The following is a 25,256-nucleotide window of genomic DNA, read 5'->3' as shown; positions in this document are numbered from 1 at the left end:
TCAGTTCATGTACTTCTTCTTTATGCATTGTGCTGCACAGGTCCTTGCTTGATGTTTGATGTGGGATCTTGTTTCTTACTCGTTTTCATGATCCCAGCTTGATGTGATGCATAATCATCTATGTGATGTACTTGTTGTCATGATTCGTCATGTTATGTTCTGAGATCCCTTGGTTGTATGTTCATGGGATACTCATTTTGCTGTCATGCATGTTTTCTTTGAGATCCTTTTATGCCATGTTAGCGAGGTAATCATCATACATGAGTTTTGTGTCATACTGAGAGGAGTCTTTTGACAGAGAGTTCGTGTAGTGGAACATCTCTTGGAGCCTCTCCTACGTGAGGGAATTATCCTTGTATGATAGCGACATCATCTCTATGTACATCATCACTATTGACAGCACTTAATGCAGCGACCTACACCATCTTGACACCGGAGCCCGGAGACGTAGTCCCTCTTGGACGAACTCCGTTATCAACGACTTATGTTTTCATGTGCTGATGATTGTCATGTTCCTCTTCTTTACAACATGCACATGTATTCATTAATGTTCTTTTAAGAATGCAATTTAACACATCACAAAAGTAAAAGGTCTTGGAAGGGTCCTTCGTCACACCCGAACCTGGATCATGGCAGGAGTGATCCACTTCTTCATTAGTATTATTTATGGGTTTGTGAGCTGATATAACTTCAAGAATTAAATCATAAGTACATGGGATTTAAGTTGCCACCCTTTCAATAGTTTGTGACTTTGCTTGGAATATGTCATTATTCATTGCAATCCAGATTCCCCAACAGATAGTGGGTGGGATATTTCTGGGTTTTATGAGGCAACATATTCCCACCATGATTTCTAGGCTTCTTTGCATGAAGGACCATGTCACATAGAATTTAAAGTCAAGGAGTGATGCATAATATTCCACATAACAATGGAAATGGAACACACAAGGAACAAATGGTCCACTGTCTTTTCCACACTTTTACAAATTGTACACGAACTAAGCCCAACAATGCATCTCTTCTTTAGATTATCACCAATAGGGATATTATTTTCGAGCATGCACCATAAGAAAAAACTAGTTTTTAGGATGATTGATACTACACAATTTGAAGCCAATTCAAATTGAACAATCTCTATACCACCAAAAAGAATGATCTCTATACCACTAGATAACAACTTACCTAAGGCTCCCCATTGATGTGATATTGTGAACTCAATAATTTGCATTCATATGTCAACAATATCCATCTCCAAGTGATTTTTATGTCTTAGATGCCCATGAGTCAGGATTTCTCAAGCCAAAGGTTAAGCGTGCACTCAAAACTCACAAAACTTAGCAAACAAAAAAAGATGAGAGTGTTTGTTTTGGAATAGAATATTTATAATTTTAATTTAATTTAAGTGAATGGTAGGAATTTAATCTCCATTAAATATTTGCAAATATTATTAGTAGTATAAAAAAATGAAACGTTGAAATTTCTTTTCAAAGTTATACATTTTTTCCCTTTTAATTAAATTCATTAATTAAAAGAATGTCATATAAACAAGTGTCATATGAAATGAGTTATATTTTTTGGGGCATGTGGTATTGGTGAGCCGTAGTATTGGTTTGTGACAAAACCTATTTATAGATTAAGAATCTCAATGATAAAGTGGATGAAACGTTGAAATTTCTTTTCAAAGTTATACATTTTTCTCTTTTAATTAAATTCATTAATTAAAAGAATGTCATATGAAATGAGTTATGTTTTTTTGGGGCATGTGGTATTGGTGAGCCATAGTATTGGTTTGTGACAAAACCTATTTATAGATTAAGAATCTCAATGATAAAGTGGGGGTGAACGCTGATGGTTAAGAATCTTGTTACATGTTTTTTAAAATTGTATATATTTAAATCATATTATTTCATTTTATCATCAAAAATAATAATAATATTTTTGTATTCAAGCTTCTGTGATTCATAATGAATTAAGTAAAGTCTTTCGGTAGAAATCACATAAAGAGAAATTTTTGGCTGACGCGTTTCGAACCAACAAGTGTGGGTCCTCATGATGAACCACACTTGGTTCTAAAAGCGCCAGCCAAAAATTTCTCTTATGTGATTTCTACCCAAAGACTTTACTTATATAATAATATTTTTAAATAAAGTTGTAATGTAGTTAATTTTTATGTTCTTTGTTTTTTTTTTGACAATTTGAGAGGTAAGATGAAATGCTTTGATACTTATTATGTATTGATATTCACCAATTATTTAATTTATATGGTTGTACTAATTTAATTAATTTCTAATTAATACTTTGAGAATATATCATATTCATCATCAATAATTTTGTATTTTTCTAATATATATTTCAATTTTGATTATCAATAATTATACTTTCAGACTTTATGCTTCTGTGATTCATGATATATTGTTCAGATCTTTGGGAAAAGTCGGCCAAAAATTTATCTTATGTGATTTCTATCGAAAGACTTTACTTAAATAATAATATTTTTAAATAAAGTTGTAATGTAGTTAATTTTTATCTTCTTTTTTTTTTGACAATTTGATAGGTAAGATGAAGTGCTTTGATACTTATTATGTATTGATACTCACCAACTATTTAATTAATTTCTAATTAATACTTTGAGAATATATCATATTCATTATCAATAATTTTGTATTTTTCTAATATATATTTTAATTTTGATTATCAATAATTATACTTTCAGACTTTATGCTTTTGTGATTCATGATATATTGTTCAGATTTTCGGAAAAATCACAATGAAAACAAAGGGTCGACGCTTTTTGAACCTAAATCTAGGTTCATCATCAAAACCAGGACAAGGGGAAAGATTAACTATCAGAAATATATAGATCACATGGTCAATATGTTTTATTTAACTATTGGAATTTACCATTTCATCTCTGTGATCTATAAATTTCTATCAATTAACCTTTTCCCTCATCTTGATGATGAACCTAAATTTAAGTCACTTGGACCTTTTATTCTCAATATGATTTTTCCAAAAAATCTCAACAATAACTATACTTCTAAATAAAATATTTTTATAGTTTCTATCTATTATTAATTATTTTTACGCCGTAAGGCGTTCCCCTCTGAAATCAACCTCCCAAAATGTCTTCGTGTCGTAATCGTAGCCGTTAGATCTAATGTTAGACGATTGGAGAGAAATGAACCATTGATTAAGAGGTTAAAGTTTTTTAGGGTTTAGAAAAAATCAGCAGAGGGCGCGGGTGTTGAGGGGGCGGCGGCGGACCTGCATGCGGGTGTTGAGGGGGCGGCGGACCTGCAGAGGCGGACCTGCATGAGGGCCGCGTAGTCGTGCGTTGCCTCTGATGTTTCAGCTGCCTGGAGGAAGTAATGGAGTCTTTTATAAAGCTTTTTCATGTGGCTTGTAATCCTGACAGAGATTCTGGTCACCGGTTTGGGGTTCGCACCTGCTACAGAGGAGAAGGCGCTCCTCCAAAGCCACGCTACGACAGCAGCCGGGTAAGATTACGGACAGTTTCGTTTCTTTCTTGGTTTCTGGATTCGAATCGTAAAACTGTAATTGCTTTCATTTCCTCTGTAATTAGTGGTTGGTCAATCGCTCCGAAGAAAGAATGTTTGATTGAAGATCTGTGTGCCTCAACATTAATGACCAGTGGTTGGGTTCCTTGCATAAATACACTATTGCTATTGAGCTGTCATTACTATGTCTGATAGAGCTTATATATATTGTCAAGTTAGTATTTTAGTGAAGCCAGGGTTGTATATGAAGCCAGGGTTGTCAACTTGTTCTTCAAGTGGTTTCCCAAATCATTACAAAATCTGTTCAGCGTAGTCTTTAGCCCTTTTACAACCAGCCAATAGTGGTCTTTTTTGTTTGTTCATTCCAGCCTGTCCACCTGATTCACCTCACACAAATCTGAATCATGATCTTACCAGCTCCCTGGATTAATGCCAAGACTTTCCATTTTGTTGGCAGTTCTCACATATAGCCAAGCTGCTGTTAACAGTTCTTATGTAATGACATGTTGCTCTGGAATTTATAATTATAGAAACCAATTTCCCCAAAGTATGGAGAATTCTGTCGGACTATTTTATAGTGATGGAAACGATTTACAAATGTTGAACCGTATGCAGAACTCTGCCCTTTGCGCATATGGGGTATAATCTGAAAACACAAAAAGAACTTGGAAGCAAGTCATATATAGATTCAGGGCACTCTTGCAACAACAATTTTCATTCACAAGCAAGAAGTTAAATCTAGTCATATGTGCAAGTATATGTCTAATATGTTGTGAAAAATTTACTATTAGTTCATGCTTAACTCCGAACTTGGCCATAGAAATTTGATTTAGTAAGCAAGTCTTGTTACTGTTATAGCAATTAATCATTATCGTTCTTAAATGGTTCGTTTTAGCCCTTGTGGAAAGAACTCTGTTGCTCTGCTCTGTAAGAGGGCTAAACCTCTCTCGTGTTATATAGACAGGAAGTATGTATATACCACATTTGGCATGTTCCAGAACTCAATCTTGGGTTTAATGCATTAAAATATAATACAAACTAGGGAGAATAAGATGGTAATATGTCATTGCAACCGTCCATCGTCCATTATTCTCATATGATCAAAGAAATTTGGTGAACAAAATTTTACAAAAAGAAATCCAAGAGACAGTTTTTATTAACACATTTGCAAAGATTTGTCCGTCATGGTCATCATGTTCTCAAATTCCTCAAAATCAATTCTACCATCTGAATTTCTGTCAAATATTGAGATCATAATTTCACAATTCCCCAAATCTGTGGACTCTAAAGTTGTTACAACGCGGTATTTTCTGCCATTCATGTAATACGCAGATAGTTGTGTATTGTTTGCAGGGCTTCAGATTTAATGATCTCTGCTTCTTTATGATCTTCTTGTAATCGTGCGTTGTGGATGGACTAAAAGCATTTCCTGTGAACAATTGATGGGCCACATTCGTAATCAATTAACCAAATATGAAATAATCAGAATGATGTTATTTGATGTTAGAACCTCAGTATCGGTTAATATAAACAACAAAAGTTATAGTTCCTTAGCCAGAGATATCTTCGAGTAGAGTTGGGTCCAACTGGTATTAGAATGAAATTGCTAAGGTTAGGGTTTCATTTTTTCTATTGGACTAGTTCCACTGTCTAAATTAATAAAATCAAAGAATACTTGTAGCCAAAGGCATTGGTTCATGACTAGCATCAAGCGATTCACATAGGTTCTATTATCAGTTTGGAGTCTGGACTACCCTCTTACATTTTTTATGTCAATCAAGTTATACCAGAGTTGGATACATCAACTTGTTCTCAATCGAACATTCTAGCTCAGACCATTTAGGACCAACTCTTTGCCATGCTCAAGTAAGACCTGGTAAGGTCTTTTTGGGACATGACTTAGCAGGCTGCAAGTCCTTGGTGATAATTGCTGGAAAAACTATAGGTCAGACCTGACACAAGAGTCTAAGGAAGTCTGTGCTTTGTGATGTAGCTCCTCAAGTATTTCTCTTAAGGAACTTAAAAATGTGTGGTTGTAAATTTCTTCCCCTATCAGAAACAATGCCTGGGAGGTGTTTTCAGATCTCAAAACAATAACATACTTTTTATAAGCATGAAGGATACTAATGAAAATAATTGGAAATTAAATAAAGCCTATTTTCTGGAGTCTCATGATCCATTATTCCAAATATTTTATCTATAGGTTATAGTTCAAGTGTTGAAATATGGTTGAGTTGATATTTCTGATTTCAAGAATGTGTTGGTTTCCTTGCATAAATACACTATTGCTATTGAGTTGTCATTACTATGTCTGATAGAGCTTATATATATTGTCAAGTTAGTATTTTAGTGAAGCCATGGTTGTATCATTGATGTGCTACTAAGACCTGGTAAGGTCTTTTTGGGACCTGACTTAGTAGGCTGGCCTTTTAGGACCAGAGCTCTAATAAGGGCTAAGCCTATATGATTGAAGCTCTACTTATATAAAACCTTTCAGGACCTGAAGTTCTACTTACATAGGACCTTTCAGGGCGTTTCTTTTGGCAAAGGGAAGTTTATTTTTGGAAAGCTCAGGAAAGACCCTTTAACACCAACCTGGTATAGTCCTTCTAAGACCAGAGCTCTGCTTAGATAAGACATTTCGGGATCTTTCTTTTTGCAAACGGAGTTTCAAGGAGATGAGCCACAGTGCAAGTCCATGGTGATAATTGCTGGAAAAACTATAGGTCAGACCTGACACAAGAGTCTAAGGAAGTCTGTGCTTTGTGATGCAGCTCCTCAAGTATTTTTCTTAAGGAACTTAAAAATGTGTGGTTGTAAATTTCTTCCCCTATCAGAAACAATACCTGGGAGGTGTTTTCAGATCTCAAAACAATAACATACTTTTTATAAGCATGAAGGATACTAATGAAAATAATTGGCAATTAAATAAAGCCTATTTTCTGGAGTCTCATGATCCATTATTCCAAATATTTAAGCTATAGGTTATAGTTCAAGTGTTGAAATATGGTTGAGTTGATATTTCTGATTTCAAGAATGTGTTGGGTTCCTTGCATAAATACACTATTGCTATTGAGTTGTCATTACTATGTCTGATAGAGCTTATATATATTGTCAAGTTAGTATTTTAGTGAAGCCAGGATTGTATCATTGATGTGCTGCCATCGTTTCCAGTATGAATAACTACGAGTTGATATAACTGTAATCGCTTTACGCTATGGACAATAAAGAACTGAAACTTGTGTATGTATACCTGATATACACTATGCATTGCAGCATGTAGGAGGAATGGTAGTATCTTATGTATTTCCTTTAGACACCCATATAGAAGTCCGTCCTCCCATCAGATAAAATGTACAGACTTGACAATATCAATGTCTGTGTGATAGGAATATTCCCAGACAAATTGTTGTAAGTTAATATACATGTAACCAATTCAAACAACCAAGAATGAGAATTGAAATTCTGTAAGTTAATATGGAGTGACCAATTCATACAGCCAAGCACATTTTAGGAGACAAAAAGAACATTATATTATCCGTTCAATATAAGTAATAGTTACAAGCATCTCAAAAGAAATAACAAATAGACAACCCATTTTCCTTCCTACATAATTGCCAAACCATAATAATCAACCCAAAACATACATATTGTAGAAATATAGTTGCCTCTTAGTTGTATGTAGTTAATCCGAAATCAATATCCTCAACCATACTTTTACAACTTGCCAACTGGGATGCTAGGTCTCCAAGAACTGAAAGATCCATCCAAGGGTATTGAGACTCGAGAGAATGAAATTCCAGACAATGTCAATAGTGGTCCTCTTTGTTTGTTCATTCCAGCCTGTCCACCTGATTCACCTCACACAAATCTGAATCATGATCTTACCAGCTCCCTGGATTAATGCCAACACTTTCCATTTTGTTGGCAGTTCTCAAATATAGCCAAGCTGTTGTTAACAGTTCTTATGTAATGACATGTTGCTCTATCTTGTGTATTTTCCTCTGTTTAGGAGAGTGGACTCTAAAGTTGTTACAACGTGATTTTTTCTGGCATTCATGTAATACGCAGATAGTTGTGTATTGTTTGCAGGGCTTCAGATTTAACGATCTCTGCTTCTTTGTGATCTTCTTGTAATCATGTGTTGTTCTATCCATAAACAAAAAATTTCGTTCATTGCTCCTCAAAGTAAATTGCCAAAAGTTTTGTGTAATCACTTTAAATTATGAATGTAACATCAAAAGACATTGACAAATTTCTCTAAATTTCAGCATCTAACACGTTCAGAGTTTTTTCATTTACATTTAATCATATAGTAACCAAGGCACTATTTACATGTCATATGAGGTATGCCTCTAATAACTAGATATTTTCCTGAAAGGAGATATATTAGTCTTCATATTTTGTTATCATTTGTCTTCCCCTTATTCTTGTTTTGGTAATATTTACATGTTTCTAAGATTCAAGTCTCTGCACTTTGCAGAAGGGAAAATGTATTATGTTGTACTATGCACGTTATTGTTAAGAATTATTGGTGAAAATAAATTTTCATGGCATTAGTGGAGTAATCACTCGCCCTCTTAGGGGATTAAAGAGATTTCGCCCTTGTGGAACAAGTATAAGCATGAAGATATCTTTGTATGGACCTCCTAAGGTACGGTGAGAATATGGCTTGCCTAATGAGCATGGAATTGCATATGAGGCTTGAGCCATGAGCTTTGCTAGCTCAAAATCAAAATCAAAATTCCTTTCAAATGGAAACAAATTCTATTCCTTAGTAGTGTGTGTCCTAAGTCCTCAGGGGAGCAAGGGCAGCAAACGAACTTCTTTCTAAAGAACTAACAGCAGATGTGTCTAAGCAAGTTGAATTCTACTATGTGATGAACTAGGATTTGGTGCCTATTGTATTGATGAAATTTTTGTGTTGAGGGTTACTTTTATTTCAGATCTTCTTTTCCCAGGTTTTTTATTAGTCAAAATGTTTGTTCTTTTAAAGTAGAAATATCATTATACAGGCTTTGCTTTTATCTTTAATGAGTCAATATTTTCTTGGGCAGAATTTGGCAAAAGAATTTGTAAGATCGAGGCAAGCTATTAAGTGCCTTTATGAGAACAGGGCACAGCTGAATTCGATATCTACGCACCTTGGAGAAAGTGGTGGTAATTTTTTCTTTACTACTTGTTCTCGGATCATCCTGCATGTAGTTTAATCTCTGTTCTGTTATTGAATTTGCAGTTATTTCTCCCTACCTTTATCTGACATTATCCATTTTTTACTATGTGTCAAGCAGTTGCAAGCTAAATATGATATTAACTAATTTGTAGTTGTTGTTCAACTTTCAGCGTTGAAGGACATTTCTGGACGTTCTCTGTATTGCTTCATCTCTGGTAACAACCTTAATCTCCTTTCCAAGTTTTTGCTTCATTTATATTTCATCCATGGACCATGATAGAAAATCATCTTCCATCAATTGTACATTAGCCGCTGAGCAACTATAGAGTCTTACTTGAAAGCAGAAAGTGTTTTTCATGTATTTAACATTATGTATATTATAGAAGTAAAAGACGAATCTTTTATCATATTGTTCAAGTTCCTTTGGAGACAATGCTTAATAGTAAGTGGGTATTATGGTATACATTTTTATTTGCTGGGGCACCCACATTTGCCTAGGATTTTATAACATAAGAAAACCTTTAAATTCCTGCAAAACCTTCCTCTTGAGGATTAGATTGTGTGGATTATGTTGGGTTTTCTTCCTGCAAAGACTATTAATTTGCATAGCACTGTGCAACTTATGTTGGTTACTCACACAACAATGTTAAATACAGATACTTTGCCTTGGCCTACTCTGTTTTGTCACTGGGCAATTCAACTTTCAGCATTGAGGGACATTTCTGGGCGTTTTCTGTATTGCTTCATCTCCGGTAACAACCTTCATCTCCTTTCCGAGTTTTTGCTTCATTTCTATTTCATCCATGGACCATGATACAAAATACTCTTCCATCAATTGTACATTAGCCACTGAGCAACTATAGAGTCTTATAAATCTCATTCAAAATTATTTCCCGATTGAAATGATTCAGTTATATATATGCTTTCTTGATAATTTAAACTTTATTCCTTTGTGTGGATTATGTTGGGTTTTCTTCCCGCAAAGACTATTAATTTGCATAGCACTGTGCAGCTTATGTTGGTTACTCACACAGTAATGTTAAATACAGATACTTTGCCTTTGCCTACTGTATTTTCTCACTGGGCCATTCAACTTTCAGCATTGAAGGACATTTTCTGGACGTTTTCTGTGTTTCTTCGTCTCCGGTAACAACCTTAATCTCCTTTCCGAATTTTTGCTTCATTTCTATTTCATCCATGGACCATGATAGAAAATCCTTTTCCATCAATTGTACATTGGCCACTGAGCAGCTACAGAGTCTTATAGATTTGATTCAAAATTATTTCCTAATTGAAATGATTTAGTTATATATATGCTTTCTTGATAATTTAAACTTTATTCCTTTCTGTTAAACTAATGCAAAGTGGTGCCATCATGCCTGTCTTGTTTCTAGTGAACAAACTCTGGAAAATCTTAGATACAAACTTCAATAGCTTTGCTTATGTCTGTCAGAATTCTTGAATAGTCATATCCCTATATTGATATTATATTCCACTTGGCATTTTTTTTGTCATGCACACATTAAGAAAGCGGGAAACAAATACATGCATGTACATTTACATTTAGAATGCATGCATAAATTGATTTATGGAACAATTTCACTTCTCTTTCCTTAGTAGCTAGGATTTTCACTGCAAAAAGAAAGTAAATGATTGTTTATCATCTTAGATTGCATATTTAGGAATTGTATATGTACATCATGCGATCGACCTTAAAGGCAAACTTCTTAAGAAAGATCAACTGTAAAATACATTTCAATAAACATAAAAACGCTTTGGAACCTAACGCACACCATTTAGAAGTCTAGGCTAGAGACGTGTTCCGGCGTCGTTAAGCCTGGTAACTATCACTTTCATCGTAGGTTGGGTGATTCCTCCTCTTTGAAACGACAAGTGCCAGTACAGACTTGTGCTCCCACGTACCGTCGAGTATATATTGGGAGACCACAGTAGGCTATATCCTTTATCCTTAAGAAGCCGTGTCTGCCGCCCTATTGATCGCAATGCACTGAACACAACATTCGGGAAGATTGACTGCCGTACCATAAAAAGTATTCTGCAGTTTTGCGATTGGTTTGGTAATCTCCTTGTCTAGATATCCAAAGTAGTCACTTTCGTTCCTTTTCAGACTTCTTAAAAGAAAAGGACCATCTGAGCACTTGTCACTTCAGGCTCATTAAAAATCGAAGGTGACTAGAGTCATCTTTAGCTTTTTTCTCGACTCTTAAAAAATGAAAAAGAAAATTGTGTCAAAGCGTCATAAAATTTATTTAAATCGAAATAACCTCACTGTTCCCTCGCTCGTCTTAGGGTGAGAAAATGGAGTCCGCCAATCAAGGATTTCCCCTTGGGAGAATCCTACTCCCTTTTCCTCTAGGGGGAGATGTTGGCGCACCTCATATGGCTACATTGTTCCTTCCAGGGCTTGCAATTGGCCTGCCGGTATCCGTTTTCTCGCCCTCTGCCGTTCAAAATACCGTGACTCACTTTGGTTCCTTTTCGGACTCCTTTAAAGAAAAGGATCATCTGAGCACTTGTCACTTCAGGCTCATTAAAAATCGAAGGTGACTAGAGTCATCTTTAGCTTTTTTCTCGACTCTTAAAAAATGAAAAATCAAATTGTGTCAAAGCGTCATAAAATTTATTTAAATCCAAATAACCTCACTGTTCCCTCGTTCATCTTAGGGTGAGAAAATGGAGTTCACCAATCAAGGATTTCCCCTTGGGAGAATCCTGCTCCCTTTTCCTCTAGGGGGAGATGTTGGCGCACCTCATATGGCTACATTCTTCCTTCGAGGGCTTGCAATTGGCCTGCCAGTATCCCTTTTTCTCGACCTCTGTCATTCAAAACACCATGATTCTTGAACAATCAACTCAGCAACCAGATGATACTAGAGTTACCCAAATCGAAGGCGACTAGAATCATCTTTAGCCTTTTCTCGGCTCTTAAAAATTGAAAAATCAAGTTGTGTCAAAGTGTCATACAATTTATTCAAATCGGAATAACATCACTGCTCCCTCGTTGGTCTCAGTTTGACAAAATGGAGCCCACCAATCAAGGATTTCCCCTTGGAGGAATCCTACTTCCTTTTCCTCTAGGGGAGCTGTTGGTGTACCTCATATGGCTACATTGTCCCTTCCAGGGCTTGCACTTCGCCTGCTGGTATGGCTTTTCTCGACCTCTGTCGTTCAAAACACCATGATTCTTGGGCAATCAAATCAACAACCAGCTGATACTAGAGTTACCCCCAAACCTTCTATTTCGTTTGTTTCTCCCTCTCCTTCCTCTGCGCTTCGTGGAAGTATGCTTAAAAAAAAATGGACGTATAAAAGTTGTTGTAATAAATATCTTTCTTCATTATGTTTACAAGCTTAGATGCCCACTCATTTAGAGAAAAACTTTCAACATTTTTTTGTTTTGTTTTGTACCAGAAAATGACATCAAACCTCACTAAAAATGCAATTTCCTCAATGTTATCTGGATCAACTCATATTCAACCATACCTACAAATTGCTGAACTTGATCCAATACAATCAATGCAAAATTCAACTCCACGATATCGTACTGCAATTTCAGACGGAACACATAAGAAACACATCATGCTTCCAAAAGATTTCAATGATCTTGTAGCAATAGGCTTGCTACAAAAGGGTTCTATTATAAATGTTAAAAGTTGGACTACCTCAGCTATTGGTCCTTCAATGTAAGTTTGTTATAAATTTCTTATTTCAAATTTAACATTTTTTTATTTATAACACAACCGCTTCTAACAGTTATTCCTTTGACTCTCATTTGTCATGTAGGTCTATAAAGCTAATAGACTTTGAAATATCTACTTCATTTGCACCCTTGATTGGCAATCCAAAAACTATGAGTATCCCCATCACACCTGATGAAAACTCTCCATCCTCATCGGATCCACATCCTCCATCAAAAAGGCACTGCCCTCTTCCAACTACTCCAACCCCGCTCGTTCAACTAGTTCAAATTCCCATCAAATCGTTAAATCCTTACCACTCAAACTGGTGCATAAAAGGATACGTCCAAAGGAAAACAACTCTTCGACAGTTTCAAAATCAATACGGACCCGGTAAAGTGTTTGGTTTTGGCCTGTTCGATACAGAGGGTGGAGAAATACATATTACATGTTTCAACAATGTCGCAGATTATTTTTTCGACAAAATCCAAAATGGAAATGTCTACATTGTCTCTAAAGGGAATGTAAAAAAGGCTAATAAGCAATACAACCACTTGAACAATGACTGGGAAATTTTGTTGAATGCAGCATCTACCATAGAACATGTTGCCAATGAAAAAAAACATAATCCAATAGTGCGATTCAATATAAAATCAATTGATGATATCAGAACAACAAACGTCAACTCCATTGTTGATATTCTTGGCGTTGTCACAGACATTTCCAGTGTATGCACTATACGTAGAAAAGATGGCTCTGAAGTCAATAAACAAACAGTACAACTTCGAGACATGTCAGGGTATAGCATAGATGCAATCTTTTGGGGAGATAATTTTAATGCCGTGTCACAGGAAATCTCCTCCCTATGTGCTACAGGAAATAACCCCATCATTGCAATCAAATCTGCACGTGTTGGAGAATTTAATGGAAAAAATATCGGCACTACAACGAGATCCATTGTTCTTGTAGATCCTGACATTGAAGAGGCCCATGTGCTAAAGTCGTGGTTTAAAAAAGAAGGCTCGACTGCAGCTTCTACATCTTTGACAACAAGATCTCCTTTTGGCCCCCGACAAAAAAAAAAACAATTGCTGATATCTACAGTATGGACTCCTTAGATAAACCAACATTTTTCCAATTAAAGGGCAAAATAACAAAAATTGGTATGGATAGTTTTTACTACATTTCTTGCCCGTCGATTGTTGGTGGGAAAAAAATGCATGAAAAAACTTATTCCACAAAATACAGGGATGTGGTTCTGTCCAAAATGCAACGCTGAAGTAAGCGACTGTGATTACAGATACTTATTGAAAATCGACATACAAGATCACACTGGTGAATTGGCTTCAACTGTTGCTTTCGAAGACACGGGCTCTACAATTCTTGGAAACAATGCCAAAGACCTTTATCTATTATCTTCAGATCCAGAACTAGTCAAGGGAATTGTCTCTAGAGCTCTATGGACAGATCATATCTTCACACTATCGGTGAAGACATAAACTTTTAAAGAAGTCCCACGATTGAAATACGTTATCATAAAAGAAGAAAAACTGCATTTCACGACAGAATGCAACAACATCCTCCGAGAAATTCAGACCATCTCGACATTGTAGATAAATATTGCAGAATGTGTTCCTTGCTTTTTGGCAATTCCTATTGTCCAAATTTTATAAATACAACTTTACAAGATATATTGTTGCATGTATTCTTATGAAATTTTCTTATATACCATTGAAATAAATATTCGTTCTCCATTGTATCTAGCATTATGTTAGTAGGAAAAATCACATATTTTTTTTTGCTTTTATCAGATTTACACATGAAACTACCTACATGTGTGCAGAAAAAATACTAATACATTCTTTCAAAAACATTTCTCAAATAAAAAAATTCACATGGCACTGTTCAGAACTTAGATTTTTTTCCCCTTCTTTCGCTTTCGCTTGCATTTTTTACCCTTCTTTCGCTTTCATATAATAACATGGTTGTTGTCTCCAAATAACATTCTTCTTTTCCCCTCCCTTGCTTATAGGTACCATAAATTTTGTGAATGGCTTCTTCTTCTAATAATGAACGTGCTCGAAGATACTATGCAACAAATAAAGAACAAATAAATGCACGGTGCCGTGAGCTTTACCAAGCAAAAAAAAACATCATAGAATGTCAAAAACACAAAAAACAAAAGGGTGACCAACCTTCCTCGTCTGGAATGGCCCACCCTGAAAACAATCCTCCCTTGCAATTATCAGACTCTTTATCTTCTTAGCAAACCTCTCAAACAAATACATCCATGCCTCATTGCCCTAACCCCTCCTTTGCACATGCTTTCAGCGACGTTTATACTGATCAAGCACATCGAGATTTCCGTTCAAAGCTTGATAAACTTCCACCTAAATGCCCATGCTCCATTTGTCTTGAATCATATCCTGGAATACATATCCGCAATTCCAACCACATGTATTGCTGCTCCGGATGCGTCTCTGAAACAAAGGGTCATCGCTTCTCATTACCAAACAACATGGACCCTGGCCCTCAACCAGCTACCCTTACGTCTGTTTCACAAATAGAAGAAATGCTCATTGCTAGGGTTAACCCTATACTGCAGGTAACACATGAACGTGGTGGCCAGTATAAATACAGTGGCCACACAATTTGTTTTCCTCAAGACATTACAAAAATCGCAAACATGTTGCCACGACGTGTTGAGCACTTGGACATCCTAATTGTCACGCGTCATAGTAATGACCATAAGGCTTATGATTTCATTGTCAGTAGACATCACATTCTCGCTGCATTGGAATAAAAATTGGCTAATGACCCATACTATAAGAATGTTCGTATTGATTGCAACGCACTGGCATCCTTACCAGCAATCCCCACCGATGTCTCCTCCTCCCTTCACCATTCCAATACTACAGAAACCAATGTTCGCCTTCCACTTGAACCACCCCATGAGCTCACCGAAGATTTCACAGACCCATCTGTTGGCCAAACATCATCGTTCGTACCCATCATACCCAATAGAAATACAGAAATCCAAGAAATCTGCCATTATTTGCATGCTTACAACCACCAATCTGATACTACAATTGAGTGGCCAACAATTGGTTTATCGCCAGTCAATGAATACAACACAGAAGGTCTACTCTCTATGGCTTTCCCCGCCCTTTTCCCGACAGGCGCTGCAATGCCAAATCAGCCAAGAATGAAAGCAGTGCAGTTACATGAATATGCACTTCATCTCATACGTTACTACGATAATAGATTTGGAAGCCACCCACGCTTTCGTTATTACATATATTGATCCAGGTGGATATTGGTGGCCACCTGCCAAGTCCACCTGGACCCCCACCATTGTCTTTCTCAGCATTTTCAGTTTCCTTAATTGTAGCACAACTTACTATTTTTAGCATCTTTTCGGGTCCTGAACTTCCGGAGCCGTTTTGAGTCCCTAAACGACGTTTTTTGGGGAATCCGGGGGCAACATGGGTCCATGGAATGGACGGATGTTACCCGTTCCAACAATGATATTGCTCGGATAGATCTTTCTAATGAGCTATTGTACGCGTCAAACGGAGATCATATGCCAAAGTTACGACCCCGGGAAGTTGATGTACCAACTTACCCCCAAACGGGGCCCACAGTTTGGCGTTTCATCTCCTAGGGTTAGGTTTTGGAATGTTAAGGGTTTTCCTTTGTTTCTCAACAATAAATAGGCCTTCGAGCCTCATTGTAACATAGTTCAGAGGCATGTAGCCAACACATCTCTTCTCAGAGATAAGCTACCATCGCCCTAGCTGGTTGATTTCCATTTTTGGTTGTAAGCATCTTTCAGTATTTTCCATTAATGAAATGAAGTATTATTTCCGCTGCATCTTTGTGTATATGGTTATCTCTGTAATTTGTTGCGTTCCTGTTTAAATCCGGATCAGTGGTATCAGAGCGGTCTGCTTTTTCTCTGTTTTTCTTTGCATGTCCCCAACAAGGTCGGGATATAAGGAGTTAGGGCTTGAACTGGTTGAACCTTTGCAAGACCAGCCTCGCAAATCCCGACGGCCTCCCATGGCGGACGAGAAGAAAGACGAGGGGGCAGGAGATCCCATCAAAATCTTGCTCGAAGAATCCCTCGAGCGACAACGGAACGCGATGATGGATAGCTTTGCCTAGATCCTTCAGCGGCTACCCAGAAGCAACGCATCGGCTTCCAGCAGCTACTCTGGAAACGCCACACCCTTTAAGGTACAAGTTAATTTTGAAATCCCCATATTCGAGGGTCAGATAGACGCAGATGCCGTAGATAAATGGTTAAATCTGCTAGAGGGTTATTTTTTTGTTCATGAATTTTCGAGTCGGGAAAAGATTGTTTTTGCTCTCCTCAAAGCAGCCCCCCACGTCAAGTACTGGTGGGAAACCTACTGCGAGCAGAAGGATGAAAGTACTGGCTCACTATTTTCAGCCGCACCCACCTGGGAGTCATTCCGGGATGCCATCAAGGAACAGTACTACCCTATCGAGAGCTATGAGGATGAATACATAAAGTGGACCACGCTGCGGCAGGGAAGGGACCAAGACGTGTCAGAGTTCACCAATATTTTCCATACCCTTCGCACAAAGTTGGGTATCAAGGATTCAGAGCAACATTTGATACTCAAATACCGTGGCTGCCTGCACAAGTACATCCAGGAAGAAATACAATTCCTAAACATCCCCTCGCTCGGCGCAACATACCGGTATGCCGTCAAGGTCGAGCAGAAGTTTAAACAAAAGAAGCGAGACTTTGGATCTGCGAATCCAAAGCAGGGGAAAGGTGCCCCGAAACCACAGAACAAAGGACAAAGCCAAGGCGGGATAGCCCAAGACAACCAGCCGAAGCTGCAAGCAAAGAACAGCGCCGCGAAGCCGAGAAAGGACACTGGAAAATGGTGCGAGTTCCATAAGAGCTCCACTCACAACACAAGTGAGTTTCGGGCCAAGCAGTCACTGGTGGCTGAGCTAAAGGTTTCAGAATCAGATGCATGTTCCGACTCTGAGTCAGAACCTGATAAGGGGTATGAAAAAGGGAAGCATATCATTGATGCGGACCCCAGTGCCACTGTTGCTACCGCAAAGATCCAGAAAAATGAACCCGAAGATCCAGAGGAGGAGGAGCGTCTCTTCCACTCCCAAATGTGGGTAAAGGGCTCCCCGATACAGTTCATTGTTGATAGTGGGAGTCAAAAGAACCTCATTTCGGCAGAGGTCGTGAAGCGGTTGGGCTTACCGACCACAACACATCCACAACCATACACCATTGGGTGGCTTCACCAAGGACGAGATCTTCGCGTGAGCCAGCAGTGTCACCTTCCATACAACATCAAGCCCTTCACGGATGAGGTATTGTGTGACATTGCTCCCCTTGAAGTTTGTGATGTATTACTAGGACAACCATACTTGTGGAAGCGACATGATGTGTATGAATCAAGGCCCCGTGCTGTTATTATTACATTGGGAAATAAGTTGTTCAGGATACCAGAGGTAGCACCACCTGCCGCCCTCTCTTTGATTACTGCAAAACAATGCAGTAAGATCATTTCCAAAACCAGGAAATTTGTTTTCCTGATGATACGCCCTCAAGGAAAGAAGAAGACAGTGGCCACAGCCTCCAAACGGGGCCCCTCTGCACGACAACTACAGATGGACAAGATTGTCGAGGAGTACGAGGACATCTTCACCTCCCCGGCAGGGGTTCCTCTGCACTGTCAAGTCAAGCACTCCATCGATCTGACCCCAGGTGCGCCGCTACCCAACGGACCAATTTATCGGTGCTCCGTTCTAGATAACGATGAAATCAAGAGGCAGATTCAGGAGCTCCTGCAGAAAGGTCACATCCGTCCGAGTTCATCGCCCTGTGGGAGCCCGATTGTGTTGGTATAGAAGAAGGATGGGACGTGGAGACTCTGTATTGACTATCGGGCGCTGAACAAGATCACTGTCCGTAATAGGTACCCGGTCCCGCGGATTGATGACCTCCTAGACCAACTAAAGGGGGCAAAATATTTCAGCAAGATCGACCTGAAGTCGGGATATCACCAGGTACCAATCGAACCCTTCGATGTGTGGAAGACTGCCTTCAAATCCAAGGAGGGCCTCTTCGAATGGTTGGTCATGCCTTTCGGATTGACGAATGCTCCTGCAACCTTTATGAGGCTAATGGATGACATCTTGAGGCCATTCACCAACTCCTTTGTAGTAGTATAGTTGGATGACATTCTGATCTTCAGCCAGAGTTGGGAAGAGCACCTCCACCACATCCGACAGGTTCTCCAAACACCGCGGCAACACAAGCTATGTGCCAATTTGGAGAAATGCACTTTTGGCATGACCCAGGTTCAGTATCTGGGATACATCATTGATGAACAGGGGGTGCATGTCAATCCAGCCAAGATCCAAGTCATCCAGGATTGGCCCTCTCCAACCACTCTAACAGAGCTCCGCAGCTTTCTAGGTCTTGCCAACTTCTACCGCAGGTTTGTGTTGGGGTTTTCTCATATTTCTTGGCCCTTGAGTCAAGTCACCAAGGGCGGGGCGAAAGAAAAATTCTTTTGGTCTGAATCTCAACAGAAGGCATTCAGGGAGTTGAAGGATCGCCTCTGCACGGCACCAGTGCTCGCATTACCAGATTTACAACAACCATTTGAGGTCGAGACAGATGCCTCTGACTATGCTATTGGGGCAGTCCTTACTCAACATGGACATCCAGTGGCATATCACAGTGAAACACTTTCAGACACAGTCCGGAAGTACCCCACTTATGATAAAGAGATGTATTCTATTGTACAGGCCTGCCGACAATGGAAGCATTACATTTTGGGGAAGGAAACGGTCATCCACACAGACCACCGACCTCTGCAGTTCATACAGACCCAAGGGAAATTACAGAATGATCGCCATCAGAAGTGGTCTACATACCTGCAACAATTTCACTTGAATATCAAGTATAAAAAGGGCAGCACCAATAATGTTGCAGATTGCCTCAGTCGACCACCGATCATGGCGCTAACCACCTTGCTCAACTCGTGTGGGCACGAGACTTCTGATTGGCCCCTTCTCTACAAAAGCGACCCAGAATTCGGCCACACATACCAGACACTCTTGGAGGGTCGGGAGGTTGCAGATTTTCACCTCCAGGATGCCCTATTATGCCACCTCGGTCACCTTTGTGTTCCTTCAAGCGAGCGTGCCAAGATGATTTGGGAAGCACACTACAGTCGGGCTGCTGGGCATTTCGGAGTCGAGAAAACAGTGGCAGTACTGCAAAATTATTTCTATTGGCCAAATCTTCGACAGGATGTTGGGAAGTACATCCAATCATGTACTTCCTGTGCCATTGCCAAACCGGCCATTAAGAAGCACGACCTCTATACCCCGTTGCCTACCCCTAGTCGACCTTGGGAATCCATCTCCATGGATTACATGTCAGGCCTTCCTTCCACTAAGCATGGAAATGACTGTGTTTTTGTGGTCATCGATAGGTTCTCGAAGATGGCCATTATGGTGGCTTGCAAGAAGAATATCACAGCAGAAGCCACTGCTAAACTCTTCTTTGAACGAGTGTGGGTGCACTTTGGGATCCCACAGTCTATCATCTCAAATCGGGATAGTCGGTTTCTCAGCACATTTTGGTCCAGTCTCTGGTCAATGCTGGACACCAAACTCACGAAGTCCACAGCCTTCCATCCTCAAACTGATGGCCAGACAGAGGTTGTCAATAGGATGATTATGCACATTCTGCGCATGTATAACTCAAAGCATCCACGCACATGGGACGAGAGCCTCCCCTATGTTCACCACAGCTACAACCGAGCTCTTCACAGCTCCACTGGCCATAGCCCTTTTCAGGTGGGTTTGGGATTCCAGCCACTATGCCCCATTGATGTGGCCATGCCACTTGCAGCTACTCACATGAATTTAGCCCATGTCCAGTCCAAAACAGATAAGGCCACCAACGTCATTGAGCGCATCCAACATATTCGCCAGCAGGTCCATGACATGCTTGAGAAATCAAATGCCAAGTACAAGCAGCGACATGATCAACATCGGGTGCCACACAAGTTTCAGGTGGGCAACAAAGTCTGGTTGCATTTGCAAAAGGAATGCCTTATTGGAGCCTATCGGAAATTGAGACCACTCCGATATGGTCCTTACACCATTACTAAGGCTATGGGAGACAATGCATTTGAGCTCAGCATTCCCCCATTCCTTGGCCTGCACCTAGTGTTCAATGTGGACCGCCTTCGGCCATACTTTCCACCATTGCTAGACACATCCGACATTGCAGAACAGCTCAAACCCACAGAATTAAATCCAGATTGCATGGAACAAGCTGCAACTGATCGGATCATGGACACACAGATCAAGAACACTCGCCAACAGAATATCCAACTGTATCGAGTTGTCAAAGCAGGCCAACTCCTTCAGCAGGGTAAGTGGCTCACCAGGGAACAAGTTCAGCAGAGGTTTCCTCATCTCATGGAGGAGCTCAACACAATGGGGACCATTGCTTCCTAAGGGGGGAGGAATGATCCAGGTGGATATTGGTGGCCACCTACCAAGTCCACCTGGACCCCCACCATTGTCTTTCTCAGCATTTTCAGTTTCCTTAATTGTAGCACAACTTACTATTTTTAGCAGCTTTTCGGGTCCTGAACTTCCGGAGCCGTTTTGAGTCCTAAACGACGTTTTTTGGGGAATCCGGGGGCAACATGGGTCCATGGAATGGACCGATGTTGCCCGTTCCAACAATGATAGTGCTCGGATAGATCTTTATAATGAGCTATTGTACGCGTCAAACGAAGATCATATGCCAAAGTTATGACCCCGGGAAGTTGATGTACCAACTTACCCCCAAACGAGGCCCACAGTTTGGCGTTTCATCTCCTAGGGTTAGGTTTTGGAATGTTAAGGGTTTTCCTTTGTTTCTCAACAATAAATAGGCCTTCGAGCCTCATTGTAACATAGTTCAAAGGCATGTAGCCAACACATCTCTTCTCAGAGATAAGCTACCATCGCCCTAGCTGGTTGATTTCCATTTCTGGTTGTAAGCATATTTCAGTATTTTCCATTAATGAAATGAAGTATTATTTCCGCTGCATCTTTGTGTATATGGTTATCTCTGTAATTTGTTGCGTTCCTGTTTAAATCTGGATCATATATAATCTCATGATGCGGCATCGCAGTCAAGCAACAGCGTCGATTTTTGTGAAAAAAACATCGCAGATAACTTTCCAATATCTATTCAAGATCTGAACATTCGATTAGAACAATTTCCAGATGAGCAATTGGCAGAGCAAGTCATGCGATTCGGTAGCTCTTTACGTGGAACAAGGTCATTTTGGCACAAAGCTAAAAATGAACTAATGGACATGATATCTCAACTCGGTTGCCCGACGTTCTTCTTCACATTAAGTGCAGCTGATACAAAATGGCCTGATCTTCATGCAGTCATGCCCGGATGTCTTCCTACTGATATTGGAAAACAACAAAAGTGGAGAAATGATAACATTATCTCTAACCCACATTTAACATCACTATATATGCACCATAGATTCACAGCATTTCGTGAGATTATCTTAGAGAAACACTTGAATACAAAAGATTACTGGTACAGGTTCGCATTCTACCGCATTTTTTTTCCTCCAATAACTCTAAACACCATTCCTCACCTATTGCAAAATTATCTTACAAAAACGCATACTTGCTAGGTATGAATGGCAACATAGGGGATCTGTGCACATCCATGGTTTCCTTTGGATAGAAAATGCACCTGATATGGAGAATCTCAACTGGGAAGACACAGAAGCAGTCAATATTGCAAGGCAGTTCTTCGACAAATATATTTCTGCTTGGAACCCTCGTGCTCCTTCGACTTCAAACCAACCAAATGCTTGGACAAATCCCGAAGACCCTTGCCTGTTGTCCACACCGCAAATCATCAGAACCAATCCTTTCAGTGACTATGAACAGCTCGTCAATTGTGTTGAACGTCACACAAAATGCTCAGAAAGCACGTGCCTAAGAAAAAATGGATCCTCACTCCAATGTCGTTATAAAGCACCGTGGGAATTACATCCAAAATCGGCCTTATTCATTGATTCCAATGGCCAAAAAACATACACCCCTGCTCGGAACGACGATCGACTCAATAGCCATAACCCTACCATCCTATCTATTTGGCATGCAAATGTTGACTGCCAACCAGTACTCTCCATACACGCTGTACAAAAATATATCGCCAAATATGCATCCAAAGCAGAAAAAAAAACTGAAAGCTTCCACGACATGCTACGTAGAATTGTCTTGGCTTCACCCAATGCTGACCCAGCAACATCCGCATTTCGAAAATTTCTTGCAGAAACCCTTGTTGATCGTGACATTGGAGCACAAGAAACCTGCCATATGCTGCAAAAATTACCATTAACATTATGTAGTCGGCCATTCATTTCTTTAAATGTAAACCAAAAAATTCTTATGCGCCTTCCACAAACGGACACCACCTCCACTACATCCCCGCACTTCATAGATACATATATCCAGCGCCCTTCTACCCTAGAGTCCACATCACTAATAGAGTTGGCAAGATCCTGGTCATATGATCCTCGTCGCAAAACAAACAAATGGAAACAAAGGCCTGCAAAAGCAATAGTTCGGGTCATACCACGTTACTCCTCCATACCATCCACAACAGAACCTTGCTACGCTGAATTTTGCAGGGTTGAACTTATGCTATACAAACCTTTTCGTTGTATCGTACAAGATATAGGAGATTCTGCTGCAGAATTCATCGCAAATTGGCAAACATTTCGCCCATTCTACAATCCTTGGCATCAACACCGCACACTATCTGATATTGAATCTGTCGCAAATGATACCTCAACTATGAATGAAGCCAATCCAACAGACACCATGGAAATAAATGAATGGGAATTACTTTCCCAATTACACCCTACAAATGAGCTTCTCATAAACGACCTTGACATGCTTGGTCTTCGTGGCTTTGATGACACCCGTAACTAGAATCATACCACTATCCCATTGGGTCTACAAAATAATGCAATACAATTCATTGAGAATAGCCGCTCCATCCACCTTATTCATCAAACACATCAACATACCTTGCCGACCCTTACTACATTATCTCCAATGCAAAGAAAAGCTCTAAATATTATTTTTAATCATTTTGCTAGGAAGGATTATTTACCCGCTCTCAGAATGATAATACAAGGCACTGCTGGTACGGGAAAATCCCTCCTTATTAATTGCATCAAAGATATGCTCATAGGCCTTGCAAGCCTGGAACCTTCACCGATCATGCTCCTCGCCCCTACAGGGGTTGCCGCCTTCAACATACAAGCATCGACAATCCATTCTGCTTTGCACCTTCCTATAAGGGATCTTATGCCGTTAGAAGGTAGTGCTCTTGCAAAATTCCAAGAAGAACTAAGGCATATAAGATACATACTAATCGATGAAATGAGCTTCATTGGGCCAAAGCTTCTCAGCCATATTGATGAACGTCTTCGCGAGGCATTTCCCCACCAAAGAAACACTCCTTTCGGTGGTTGTTCCATAATATTGGTTGGTGATCTCGGTCAGCTACCACCCGTCAAAGACATACCTCTATATGTAGGGACGAGCCACGGAAGCGCACTGTGGAACACCTTCAACACAGTCATCACATTAGACACAATATTTCGTAAACAAGGCGACAACATCGCATAGGTTACTTTCAGGAACATTCTCCAGAACATTAGAGATGCGAATCCAACAATCGACGACTACAACGTACTCATGTCGCGCACAGATTCCTTTTTATCAGAAGAAGAAATATGTTCATTCCATGATTCCATGCATCTATTTCCAACAAATGCTCAAACAATGGTCCATAATAAGCAAATGATGAAATCTCTAAACACTCCTATCGCACGATCCATTGTTGAAGATGACAACACATATTCCAGTCTTTCCTCTGAAGATGAGCAACTTGAGCGAATTGTATTGCTATGCAATGGCAAAAAAGTTATGTTGACTTCCAACCTTTGGGTTTCAGCCGGTCTTGTTAATGGTTCCCTTGGAAAAATTGTAACCATCTTTTACAAAGAATCAACTGCACCACCACAAATTCCAACATTTGTTGTCGTAGATTTCCCCAAGTACATTGGGCCTCCTTGGGATGAAAGAAACCCCACTCACTTGCCTGTTCCAGCAGTAAAAAGAAATGGTCGTGCACAAATTCCACTGAAGATGGCTTGGGCTTTAACCATACATAAATCTCAAGGTATGACACTTCCAAAAGCAACAATTGACATTAGAAAAACAGAACGTCAAGGTCTCACATTCACAGCTATTTCAAGAGTGCCTTCTCTACAAGATCTCCGGATTAACCCTGCATTCAGTTTCGATCGTTACAGTAAAATGAAGGACAACAAAAACATTGCTCGCAGAAAAAACGCAGAAGAAATTCTCCGTTCAATGCCGCTTCCAGATAATCTACTCCAACCCGTACTTTGACATCACCAAAAGGTTTCCTCCATTTATTTACCTCATTCTATTTCATAACATAATTTTCATATCTTTCAACAACAACAAACTTTAATCAATATTAGTAAATAAGCAAATATTAGAATGTCTTTATATTATCTGTACATCTCATTCTAACCTTTTCTTTCTTTTGTAGCAGGCCACATGGGCTCAGAAATAACATACCTGCACAACTACATGTAGATTGGCAAGTAAAAAAACTGCATCTCCAGCTGTGCATTAACCTCCAATGGTGTTCAATATGCCGTTATTCACCATGCATCTTCCACTAACAATATATGGATCCCCATA

General features: G+C 39.5%; 1 protein-coding gene across 1 annotated transcript; it reads left to right on the top strand.

The window, feature by feature from the left end:
- Nucleotides 1–3,368: 3,368 nt before the first annotated feature.
- LOC149195975 (uncharacterized) lies at nucleotides 3,369–25,256 on the top strand. The gene is made up of 5 exons (XM_089408087.1): nucleotides 3,369–3,497; nucleotides 8,576–8,678; nucleotides 8,862–8,906; nucleotides 9,348–9,443; nucleotides 25,105–25,256. Exons 1-5 carry the CDS (start codon nucleotides 3,369–3,371, stop codon nucleotides 25,146–25,148), a joined length of 417 nt encoding a protein of 138 aa, XP_089264213.1. The 3' UTR covers nucleotides 25,149–25,256.

Source organism: Pinus tabuliformis, chromosome 2_2 (genome assembly GCF_031772625.1).
Source record: "Pinus tabuliformis cultivar Carrire ecotype Pingquan chromosome 2_2, CPIR1, whole genome shotgun sequence".
Classification (NCBI taxonomy): domain Eukaryota; kingdom Viridiplantae; phylum Streptophyta; class Pinopsida; order Pinales; family Pinaceae; genus Pinus; species Pinus tabuliformis.
Note: the sequence above shows the minus strand (reverse complement) of the source record. Positions and strands in the feature narration are given on the sequence as shown.

Coding starts and splice junctions, on each gene's coding strand:
- LOC149195975 (XM_089408087.1), top strand. CDS start 3,369: ATGGAGTCTTTTATAAAGCTTTTTCATGTGGCTTGTAATCCTGACAGA. Junction 8,907..9,347: donor TCTGTATTGCTTCATCTCTG/GTAACAACCTTA, acceptor TGTTAAATACAG/ATACTTTGCCTTGGCCTACT. Junction 9,444..25,104: donor TCTGTATTGCTTCATCTCCG/GTAACAACCTTC, acceptor CTTTTGTAGCAG/GCCACATGGGCTCAGAAATA.